This window comes from Psammomys obesus, unplaced genomic scaffold (assembly GCF_907164565.1).
Source record: "Psammomys obesus unplaced genomic scaffold, mPsaObe1.curated_primary_1811, whole genome shotgun sequence".
In the NCBI taxonomy this organism is placed as follows: Eukaryota; Metazoa; Chordata; class Mammalia; order Rodentia; family Muridae; genus Psammomys; species Psammomys obesus.
This window is the reverse complement of record NW_026596131.1, coordinates 2,459,676-2,471,767: the sequence shown is the minus strand read 5'-3', so window position 1 is coordinate 2,471,767 and position 12,092 is coordinate 2,459,676. Positions and strand designations below refer to the sequence as shown.

Sequence of the window (12,092 nt, the reverse complement as noted above, 5' to 3'; positions counted from 1 at the left end):
CACGTGGTACGGCAACGACACGTGGTACGGCAACGACACGTGGTACGGCAACGACACGTGGAACAGCCAGGAGAGCTGGACCAGCAACTATACCTTTGATTGGGATGCTTACATCAGTGACGAAGGTGAGGAGGGAGGGCCAGGGAGGCTACCCGGCCCCTCAGACGGCGGCTGTCTTAGCCGCTTCTTTCCGGAAGACATAAGCTTAAGCCCATCACTAAGCAACTTGGGTTAGCCCCCCAATAAGGCACTCAGCCGTGACCCTTAGAACCCTTGCCTGTTAAATGGAGCGTGACGAAGCCTCCCTCAAAGGGTCAACATGATAATGGCACATGGTTTTAAAAATCCTGAGCCCACTGAGGCCGAAGAGAGAGCCCAGTCCATAAGGTGCTCCCCATGCAAAACTGAGGACTCACAGTCAATTCCCAGAACCCATGTAAACTAAGCACGGTGGCACATGCCTGTGATTTCGGCACTCGGGGTTGAGGCGGGAGTGGGGGTGGAGGGTGGAAACGGGCAGCTCCCAGGGCCTCACTGTCAGCTAGCCAATGAGGTCCTAGTGAGAGACTCCCTGAAAAAAAATAATAAAGACGTGTACATTTGGTCCTGAGAAAGAAGGCTTCCCTAGCACACACACATTCTCACACACTCACTAATACTCACGGTGTCTGCCGTTCACTGTGGTCCCTAGATCCTAACCCCAACTCTACAGTCGAATAAATATGTGGTAGGCCAATGCCCACAGAGACACATGCCCTTTGACCCTTACTGGGCCCTTGGTGACTGGGCCCTGACATCATAGCCACGGGAGGCACCAAGCCAGACGTGGCTTAAGCTGAGCCCCTGCAGTTTACCCACTGGAGACGCTGGAGTTTGGAGTTTGTCAAAGATGGGAGGGGATCCCAACGGGTATCTGTGTGGCCTCTTTGGGCACACAGATCTGCACAGGTGTGTGATGTGTACGTGTGGGTACTGTGCGTCTCTGCGGTAACGTGTCTTCTCTGTGGCTTCTGATTCCCAAAGGGAACTTCTATTTCTTGGAGGGCTCCAACGACGCCCTGCTCTGTGGGAATAGCAGCGATGCTGGGTGAGTTGTGGGGCAATGGCGCACCCCAGGTATCCTGGGGGCCGGGGGCTCTCTAGGGACAGGGATCTGGGGTGGGTAGGAGTGTGTGGGAACCAGCGGGCAAGGGTAGAAAGCTTTCGTGCTTGGAGGACAGATGGAGAGCTAGGGACTCCTCCCCTGCCACCCCCGGCCCTCCATCTGTCCTCAGCTCTCTTCCTTTCCTGAGCCAGGCCCTGCTTTTTACCACCAGGCACTGCCCTGAGGGTTACGAATGCATCAAGGCCGGGCGGAACCCCAACTATGGCTACACCAGCTACGACACCTTCAGCTGGGCCTTCCTGGCTCTCTTCCGCCTCATGACACAGGACTACTGGGAGAACCTTTTCCAGCTGGTACAGCTGTCCCCACTCTGCCCCTTTGCCCCCCAGACAGGCCACTGTCTCTCAGAGCCTCACAGAGCCCACCCATGACGGCCAGGTCCCCACGACACAGTCTCCTCCACAGGGCTCCTTCAGTGCCCCTGTGGGCTCTTAGCCAGAGCCAGAGCCAAACCACAGTCCTTTTCCTCTTCCAGTTTTGCTTTATGAGTTGAGGGTCTGGGTCCAGGAATCTCCAAACCCCAGAGAAACCAGTAGGACAGCTAGGAAACTCAACTCTGCCCCCACACAATGATGGTTGGCCCTGCAATTCCAAGGGCTACACCTCTGTAGATTCAGCCAACTATAGACTGAAAATACTTTAAAAAAATAAATGAAGTGGTACACACCTTTAATCCCAGCATTTGGGACGCAGAGGCAGAGGCAGGCAGATCTCTGAGTTTGAGGTCAGCCTGGTCTACAGAGCAAATTTCAGTACAGCCAGGGCCACACAGAAAAACCTGTCTTGAAAAACCCAAACAGAACAGAACAAAAAGGCTGGGGATGTAGCTCAGTGGTAGAGTACCTACCTAGTGTGTACAAGGTCCTGCGTTCAAGTCTCAGCAATGTGCAAGCAAGCGATAAAGAAAAGTATTTTAGAAAGAAAAATTATGCCTTCTCTGGAGACTCCTGTTTGGAAGACAACTACAAATATCTTATGGGGAAAGATCTTTGTTCCAAAATTTAGAAAGCCCAGCAACTGTATCACAGCATTGTATTTGATCCACATTTCATCTAAACAGGCTCAGAAGAGGGGGCCTCTGCCTAGGTTGGGTGAAAATACCCCACCCTTTACTGGAAGGGGCGTGAGCATCTGCAGGTCTTGGAATCCAGGGAACCAGTTCCCAGGATGCTGAGGGATGCCTGTACTTGGTGTTTACCATTTGTATGGCAGTGGGTTGAGGATCAGCAGTAGTCTCCTGATTTTTTGGCAGTGTTTTTAGCAAGATTAATAACGGTAATCATAGGTCTGCTATTTGTTGAGCATTTACTAGGTACCAGGTTATGGCAAAGCAAGGTTTCAAGCCATTGCTGTTTGTCCATCCTCATTTTCTGATCTTGGATGCTTATACAGACTCCCCCCAGCTTCAAAATACTGGGATACTGAAGTGCCTGGGTTACTCGCAGGTATTTTGAAGTTTCCCAAGAACATGGCAGAGTTGCTGAGGGTGGCCACACCTTGTCTCCAAGGCCCCCAAATCCTTAGACTCTGTGAGGGACCCCTCCTCTACTTACCTACCTAAGTGGCAATGACGTAAAAGGGCCCTGAGGAGGCCATGAGACCCCTCCTTCCTTCTCTCCTCATCCCCAGACCCTCCGAGCAGCTGGCAAGACCTACATGATCTTCTTCGTGGTCATCATCTTCCTGGGTTCCTTCTACCTCATCAACCTCATCCTGGCGGTGGTGGCCATGGCGTACGCTGAACAGAATGAGGCTACCCTGGCCGAGGACCAGGAGAAAGAGGAGGAGTTTCAACAGATGCTTGAAAAATACAAGAAACACCAGGAGGAGTTGGAAAAGGTGTGGACCTAGGCAGGGAGTTTGGGGTGAGGACCCAAGGGTCTCCCTGGCACTGGCATAGACTGCTTAACCACTGCCTTATTCCAGGCAGGCTGGGAGGAAGAGGGGCAAGAGGGAAGGGTATGGGCAGAAGGAACAGAAAGCCCTAGGTTGGGAGCTTTGGTGGAAGGGGTGCCTCAGCTTCCCCAGTGCACGGCAAGGAGTTTAGGAACGAAATGTGAAGTTTCCTCCAGAGAGAAGGTGTATGGCTTTGTGCTTTCTGGGCTCTTGTTGAGGCAGAGGCGGCACCCCAAGTTGTTTTTTGAGGAGCTGCCCTCTTTTTCATACATGTGTGAAGTATAGGGCCCAGCAGTGTATCGGGGTTGGGCGTCTTCAGGGTCAAGGGTCCTCAGTTACCTTGTCCTTACCCTGTCACTCAATTGCCACTGAGAACTACCCCTTCCCTACATGTGCTAGATTTGACATTAGCTAAAAATTAAATTAAATTTAAATTTTAAAAAATTATTAAAAAATCAAAAGGGCCCGTCATCCAAGAGGCTCGGCAAGCGTTTCTAGGAGTGAGTGTGTTCATTCAGCGTCCTTGCTGGTTTTTAGGCTAGGGCTGCGCAGGCTCTGGAAGGCGGAGAGGCAGACGGGGACCCAAGCCACAGCAAAGACTGCAATGGCAGTCTGGATACATCCGAGAAGGGGCCCCCGAGGCCAAGCTGCAGTGCAGAAAGTGCGGTCTCAGATGCCATGGAGGGTGAGTGCCCTGTACCCCATCCCCTTCTACTCTGCCTGTGGTGCCCACCAGGCCTCTCAGCTTCCTGGGGTACAGGGTGGTGCCTGCTTGGACCCAGCATCAGGAGGGTAGAAACTTAATATTGACACCAAAGAAATAAGCTGGGATAAATATAGTCCTGTCAACCCGGCCCATTTCTGGCTGCAAGGCCAGGCCATTGCGGGAACTAGGGGCTTCCGGGAGGGCTCCGGGGCTGCCAAGGCACCAGGGAAGGACAGGCTAATAATACTAACCAGGAAGGTCCGGTGTCCCGGAAACTACTCCGGTATTTCCTGGGTAAAGGTCAAAGATCAATGGTTAAATCCCCAAGGGGATCACAGATTCCTCACAAGTCCTGTGGTACCCCCCAAGGTAACAAGGTAACAAGGAAGGGCGGGCAGAAGCATAATAGATGGGGTGGAACACATTCCTGAATGAAAGGAAAGACAGACAGGTGTATGGCTGGAAGAGGAAGGTGGGGAGGAGAAAGGAACAGTAGAGATATGGAAGAAGGAAGGAAACGAAGAGAGAAGGAGGCTAGAAAACAAAACAAAACAAAATTCTGACCCAGAGAAGGGTCACAGTTGCTCCCCAGGGCTTGCCTTGTACAAAAAGCAGAGTCTGGAGGTCTTCAGGGCTCTGTGAACATTCAGAGGGATCCATCTCCCCTAACCTTACACTCTGCATTCAGACGAGTGTGACTGTGTCCTGCCAGAGAAAATGGTCCGGGGAAAGCTGAACAGAAGCAGCCCAAGAAGCCCCTTGCCTCTGTTTCCACTGTGGTCTCTTTCTCAGGCTTCAGATCTCAGAAACTGGGGAACCTACAGTAGTAGCCCAAGCGGACTAGCCTGAGACAGCCTGGAAAGAGGTTCACTTTTCTCACTCCTCAGTGGGACCCCAGCCCCACCCAGGGTCTCAGGGCCTGACACTTAGTCGCTTTCACCTGCAAAACAGGTGGAGCCAATAGTGTTAACCTCTTAAGCCTCCGGGGGTGAGTACTGGAGAGCCTGCCTAGGGGGAGGCCACAGAGGCCTGGTAAAGGAAACGCCCCATCCCATAGACCCTACAGCTTGGGGGGTTTTTGAGAAAGCTGCTCAAGAGGGAAAGGCCCTCGGGCAGTCTGGAGTGACGTACATTACGAGCAGCAGGGAGGGAAGGCCTTCAGGAACACAGGTCGGCAGCGCTGGGGACTAGACGCTGGAACCCAGCCAGGGCCAGGGTATCTCTCCCCTGGTAGAATCCCAAGCCCAGGAGGCTGGCAGATAGCTGAGCTCCAGCTCACTGAGGGTTGCATTGTGGGGGCACAACAAGATGGTAGGGTTCAAAGTAGAGCCCTGGGGAGGGGTTCGAGTTAATGCTTACCAAGGAGATGTGTCTTGGGGGAGCACGGCTTAGAGGGCCGGGGCTTCCGGGTGGGGTCTTGAGGGGGCTGGTCCTGAGAGCGAAGTGTTGTGGGGTAAGGGCAAGGAAGCCTTTTTAAGAGGGTGGGCAAAAGAGTCAGGGCAGAGGGAGGCTCTCCATCAGACACCCATCACGACCTCCAGAGCTGGAAGAGGCCCATCAGAAGTGCCCGCCGTGGTGGTACAAGTGTGCGCACAAAGTGCTCATCTGGAACTGCTGCACCCCTTGGGTGAAGTTCAAACACATAATCCACCTGATCGTCATGGACCCCTTTGTGGACCTGGGCATCACCATCTGCATCGTGCTCAACACCCTCTTCATGGCCATGGAGCACTACCCCATGACGGAGCACTTCGACAACGTGCTCTCCGTGGGCAACTTGGTAAGGAAGGCGCAGAAGGAGGGGGTGGTCCTCTGGAGGCCGGGAGAGAAAGGTGGGGCCGCCCGGGCTGGGTGGAAATGTAGGGCATGTGGGGACAGCTGGCATGGGTTGCACAGAGGAGACACATGCTGTGGTCTAGGAGCTATGGTAGCTGAACTTCAAAGTGTCTGGGAACGAGGAGGGTGGCGTGAGCTGAGATCAGGACACCCTGGAGGTCTGGGGACCAGGCCACCTCCTGGAGTTGGGGTTGAGGGAGTGGGGCTGTGGAAATGGGCGGGGCTAGGTAACAAGCTTCTCAACTTCCAGTGACTGTCGTGAGCTTCAAAGAGGCCAAGGGACCTGGGAGTGGAAACAGACAGCCAGAGGCATCCAAATGCAAAAGCGGGGAGAGGTCTAGCCCTCCCCGGAGGTCTCTCCACTCCCCGGCTTCAGCGGGCTTCTCTCTCTCCAGCTCTTTGCTGCTCAGCCATTGTTGACATCCTCTGATCCGGCTGCTTATCCCTGCTCGTTAGGAGCATTAGCACCTCATTGCCCGCCCCAATGGAGCCTGACAAAGGCAAAAGCACGCTGCCTCCTCCAGCGCTGCTCCGTCGGGCCTCACCCTACTCAATCCTCGTTGCACTCCCACCCCTACCCCCTAACCCCCATGGCAAATGGGCTAGAGGCCCCCCTTTCCTCCAGAGAGAGACAGACTCAGAGTGTAGGCTGGGAGGGAGGGTTGGGGCCGGACTGGGTAGGGGGCATGAAGACCTTATCATCAAAATCCCAAGCCCTCGAGGCAGTTACGCCTCTATCTTATGAAGCAGCTGGCCAGGCTGGGCTAGAGAGGGAAGGGTGTGCTCCCAGTTCTGGCACAGCCGCCGAGATGTGTGATGGGCAGGGACTGTCTGCCTGCCCACCCCCTGCCCACACGGTGCTGCTGTCTGGGCACCTGCTATGGCCAGGGAAAGCTCTTAGGAGGGACGCCGTCTAGGCGGCTGTGGACCCAGAGCCGCTGGTGCCTGGTAGGAAGGGGGGCCATGTGCAGTGAACTTGAAGGGGTCGTGAGGACCTCGGGTACCTGTTCTGGGGCTGAGGAGGCAGATATGATCTCCTTACTGATTTTGCCCCCTTTAGCCCCTGCCCAAGACCCTGTTCCCATCCCATAGTTGAGAATGTGGGTAAAGTGCTTCCCTTACCAGCAAGCCTTGCTCGGCTCTGTGCCCAGCCTTGAATAAAATGGGGCATGATGGGACATGCGTGTAATCCTAGCACCTGAAAGTTGGAGGCAGAAGCATCCGAAGTTCAAGGTCATCCTCTGCTACATAGTGAGTTCAAGGCCAGCCTGAGCTACGTGATACATGTTTCAAAAATCAAGAAGCAAAAGTTTGCTAGGTCCTGGGGTTGTGCTTAGTAGGGAGGCTGGGAGCACGGAGGAGAGATCCTGAGTGTCATGAAGGGAGCTGGGGTACACAGCTCTGAGCCTCAACTGCTTTTTTGTGGAAAGGGCGTGATAATCTCTCCAGTTTTGTAGAGAACAGCGTGCCAGCGAGATCAGTGTGAATAAATAGCACTTCATGAATGTTGAACGTTGTGATCGGGTCGAAGACCGGAGAAGTTAGTGACGTGACAAAATCAGAAATGGATAGGAATGGGCCTGTGTTGAACCCACCTGTGCATATGGCATGGCCTTTGTACCAGTCACACACATGTACACACACAGGCCTTGGGTACCCCTGCCCTTCAGTCCCCAAAGCCTCTGCCGGGAGGTGGGGGAGGGGTAATCTCCCCAGGCCCAGTTCTCCAGTCCCTGTGACAGGGCTTCCGTGTCCCGCCCCCCAGGTCTTCACTGGCATTTTCACTGCAGAGATGGTGCTGAAGCTGATCGCCATGGACCCCTATGAGTATTTCCAACAGGGCTGGAACATCTTCGACAGCATTATTGTCACGCTCAGCCTGGTGGAGCTGGGCCTGGCCAACGTGCAGGGGCTGTCAGTGCTGCGTTCCTTCCGTCTGGTACACAGGACCCAGGGGCTGAGGGGGATGGGAGGCAGATGCCCAAAGAGGCCAGAAGGCAGAGGACCCAGCTGCCCTGTGCATGCCTTTTGACCCCTGAGAACCTATACCTGTAAACCAGGAGAAAGAGAGCCCTTCTTTTACACAGGGCCAGGGTCAGGGGAGGTGACATTAGACAACCTTGGACTTCAGCCCCCTGTGCAGGAGGAGGGCAAAGCCTCATTGTCCATTAGCCAGGAGCTTGGGGCCTAAGAATTATTATTTCTTCTCTACCCCTAGACGTTCACTCCTGTTTGTTTGTTTGTTTGTTTGTTTGTTTGTTTAATTTATCATGAGAACTTTCATGCAAACAAAAAATGTAGTCAAAACTACAAAATCCAACAGCATATTGTAATTTTATGTGTGTTTGTATGTTGCATGTCTGTGCTGTGGGTGGTTGTAGAGGCCAGAAGAGTGTGTTGGACGCCCTGGAGCTGGAGTTAGAGGTGCTTATGAATTGTGGGTGCTGGGAACTGAACTCAGGTCCTCTTGAAGGGCAGGAAGTGCTCTTAACATGCTGAGGTTCTTGTTTCATCTGTCCCATTTCCTTTTGTTGGGGAGATACATTAAAGCCAAATTCCGGTATATAATCTCACTTGTAAGCACTTTAAACTGTATCTTCACTGGATAAGGACTTTTTTTTTTTTTTCTTTTTAACATGGATAACAGGAGGCATTAAGAGAGACAGACTGAAGCCTTGTTCTGCAGGATGGTGGGGTTTAAGACTGTTGGGTATTGCTGTTTCTCCCAGGGTTCCCTGGGTTTGGCTGGTGGTCCCCAAGGCTCATTCATACTTGTCCTCCCCCTGCCTGGCAGCTGCGTGTCTTCAAGCTGGCCAAGTCCTGGCCAACACTCAACATGCTCATCAAAATCATCGGCAACTCAGTGGGCGCCCTGGGCAACCTGACCCTCGTGCTGGCCATCATTGTCTTCATCTTTGCTGTGGTGGGCATGCAGCTGTTTGGCAAGAGCTACAAGGAGTGCGTGTGCAAGATCGCCTCAGACTGCAACCTGCCGCGCTGGCACATGCACGACTTCTTCCACTCGTTCCTCATCGTCTTCCGCATCCTCTGTGGGGAATGGATCGAGACCATGTGGGATTGCATGGAGGTCGCCGGCCAGGCCATGTGCCTCACCGTCTTCCTCATGGTCATGGTCATCGGCAACCTGGTGGTGAGTGCGGCTGTCTGGGGAGCTTCCTGGCTGTCACCCAGGAAACACATGAAGCGTGTCTGGTCCCCCTCCTTCTCTAAGGGGCCTGTTCATTACAGGGATAGCTGTACACAGTTGTCGGTGTTTAGGTCTCATGAGTCAGGCCTGGCGGTGATAAACACCATAGTCCCAGCATTCAAGAAGCTGAAACAGAGCATCTCTGCAAGTTCAAAGAGAGCCCGGGCCACTTAGCGAGTGCCAGGACAGCCAGGACTATCTCAAAACAAAACCAAAAAACACTAGTAGGGGCTGGAGAGACGGCAGTGGTTAGGAGCAGTTGCTGCTTTTGCTGGTTTCGATTCCCAGTATCCACATGGTAGTTCCTAACCATCTTTAATGCCAGTTTCAGGGGATCAGTGTCCTCTTCCGACCCCCTCAGGCCCTAGGCATTTACGTGGTACACATATATATACACACATGCAGACAAAACACGCATGAAATAAGATGAACAAATCTAACTTGAAAACACTTTCATCCACGCCCACCTCCTGAAATGGTAATTTTATGATTCACTCGGCGAGTGAGCTTCAAAACTTTTTGTTTCCCAATCAGCATGTTTTTTTTTTGTTTTTTTTTTTTTTTAAATGGTTTCCTGGCCCCAGCCCTGGGTATCTGGTTGTCCAAACTCTAGGACAGAGCCTAGGAGACTGCTGCTCCTGCCGTCACTGGTTCAGAGACAGTGTTCGGTTTTGAGACTCGCTCTATAACCCAGACTGGCCTAGAACTCTCAGCAATCCTCCTGCCTCAGGTTCCTGAGTGCCATTAATACAGGTGTATACGTACCATGTCTGGCTTTTAGGCTGTATTTGTGTGTGTGCACGGGGCTGTGCATGGATAGATGCCAGCGGGACAGGGGCAAGGCTCGTGGTCTACCTGACCAGCATGGCTTCCCTTCTCCGGGTAGAGGTCAGGGCACTCCCATCAGGGCTCCTTAGTGTGGCCCCCAGCTGTCCCCTGGGGTGGCCAACACTTGTCCCGGGCAACAGAGGATGGAAGACACCCAGCCCCAAGTCCCCACCAAGGCTGAAGGAATCTGTGGGCTGCTTGGTCAGTACTTCTCGGATATCGCTGAGCTCTGGCTGGGGGCTGGTGCCGAGGGGGGAAAGGGGTGTCACCTCAGCTGGAGGAGATCATGGGACAGCTACAGGAGGGCAGTCAGGACTGCAGGTCCTGGGAGAGGGTTCTGAGAAAGTGGGGGAAAAGAGAAGGTCCCCCGACCAAACTTCAGGACAGGATTGTGGGGGAGCAATGACATGCTTGAAGTAAAAGTTCGTCAGTGTAGAGTTAAGGGCCGGGAAAGCAAAAAGAGTTGTAGGAGTGTTCTCTCTCTGTAAAGAGCAGTCGAGAACATTTTGTGCTGGGTTTTTTATTGATGGTGTTTTTGTTTGTTTGTTTGTTTGTTTGTTTGAGGCAATGTCTTGCTATGTGGTTATTTTTTTATTCACCGTGTGAGTGTGTGTGTGAGGGAGAGAAAATAAGGACCCCTTTACTTTTGGGGAGTTGATTCTGTTTCCACCATGAAATCTGATAAGTGAATTCAAGTCCTTAGGCTTGTGTGGCAAGCTCTTCTACACCTTGGGCCATCTCACTGGCACATGGCTCCACGATAATCTTAACCTTTTTCCTTGGGTTTCCCGTCTGGAAAACGAGGGTGCCAATGGCGGTGATCGTGAGGGTTCCATGGCTCAGGTCTCCATGCTTGTCCTCCTAAGTTTAGGGAGGTCAGATGTCACAGGTGGGAAATTATAGATTAATAATTATTATAATAAAATTGGTGCCTCTAGCTGTCAGCCTAAAACTTCCAGTAATCCTCCCCCATAGCCGGGTGAGGCCAGGAATACTGTCTCTGCACTGGAGGAGGATTGCCCAGAGACACCCAGCTCCCAAGACGCTGAGCTGGGACTAGAGCCTGGGTGTGTGACCACAGTGAGAGTGACAGCGATCACCATAACCTTGATGCCGGCAGCGCTGGTTCAGCGTCTGCCCGGAGTCCCGTGCTCAGTCTGTGTATTGACTCAGTCCTCACCACCATCCTAGGAGGGCTGGACCCATGTGTCTATTTCAGAGACCAGGAAGCAAAGGCTCAGAGACAATGTGTTTGGAGCCAAGTTTTCTGGCTCCACAATCTGCAGTTCATGGCATGGCACTGCCTCTGTGTACTATTACACACACACACACACACACACACACACACACACACACACACACCCCTTCACAGCCCATCTCCCAATTTGCCGTAGCAGCTGAGGGAGACAGTGTGCTCATTTCCTTGGGCCCTGTCTCCTCTCACCCCTCTCACCCCTCTCCCTCTTCAGAGAAGCAGGTGTCTGCCAGAGGGCACCAGGGCGCCCCGCCAGGGTTCATGGGCACCCCTACCCTCTGCATCCAAGGCACTTGATCACATCCTCTGGCTGACGGTGAAAAAGGGAGAGGGACTAGGATATGGGCACCCCACCCCCCACCCCCGAGCTCCCTCCCAGAGAGTGTGCCCTCCCTCTTCTGCCCCTCCCCCACCCCCTTGCCTGAGGAGGCTATTTCTGTCCCAGGCAGGAGCCGTGTGCAAACCCTGCTGACCCAGAGAGCAGCTAATTCCCATCTCAAATGTGTTTCTGGCAACTGGAGGTCCCCTCCTCAGAGAGAGAAGAAAGACCAGTAAATATGGGTGGGGGCGATGGCAGCAAGCTATGGGAAATGAGGCGGTGACTCCCAGCATATTCCCCTGGAAAGGATTTTAATATAATTTCTAAAGATACCATGTTAACTGGACAGTTAAGACAATGACGAAAAGACTTTGGAGGACACCGATCGTGCCAGGCCATAAAACACACGAAGAGAGTCAAGGACAGTAGATTCTCACACATAATCTCCCTCATTCCCTCATGCCCAAGAGAGTAAGAACTTGACCATGTCCTTGACAGGCAGAAGCTGTGGATGACCTTCCACCCTAGAGAGCCTCACCTTCATCCTGTTGTCAAAGTTGGCTGAGCTGGTGAGAGGAAGGGCCGCCATATTGCAAGCCTCCCAGAACAGAATTCTTCTTGTAGTATAAAGGAATGGTATTCTCTGAGGTTGTGTAATGACACCAGAAGCCTGAGGTCTGTCCATCTTATGACAAATCATTCCATCTTTCTGTGACTCAGTTTTCTTTACTGAGTTCCGGGGTTCAATTTTCTTTACCCAGGTCCATGGTTTGATTTACAAAATGCTGTCCCAACTCAGGACTGGTCATCTAATCCCTATACCTTGCACAGTTTATTATTATTATTATTATTATTATTATTATTATTATTATTATTATT

The 12,092-nt window shown here is 52.7% G+C and overlaps 1 protein-coding gene across 1 annotated transcript in view; it reads left to right on the top strand.

Moving 5' to 3' along the window:
* Nucleotides 1-12,092, top strand: part of Scn4a (sodium voltage-gated channel alpha subunit 4) — a 28,644-nt gene that overhangs the window by 4,472 nt on the left and 12,080 nt on the right. Inside the window, exons 6-13 of the mRNA XM_055592167.1 lie at nucleotides 1-125; nucleotides 1,024-1,087; nucleotides 1,317-1,458; nucleotides 2,795-3,004; nucleotides 3,599-3,746; nucleotides 5,309-5,547; nucleotides 7,369-7,542; nucleotides 8,398-8,754. The exon at nucleotides 1-125 is cut by the window's left edge and continues 229 nt beyond it. Coding sequence (XP_055448142.1) covers nucleotides 1-125; nucleotides 1,024-1,087; nucleotides 1,317-1,458; nucleotides 2,795-3,004; nucleotides 3,599-3,746; nucleotides 5,309-5,547; nucleotides 7,369-7,542; nucleotides 8,398-8,754 — 1,459 coding nt within the window. The remainder of the gene's footprint in view (nucleotides 126-1,023; nucleotides 1,088-1,316; nucleotides 1,459-2,794; nucleotides 3,005-3,598; nucleotides 3,747-5,308; nucleotides 5,548-7,368; nucleotides 7,543-8,397; nucleotides 8,755-12,092) is intronic.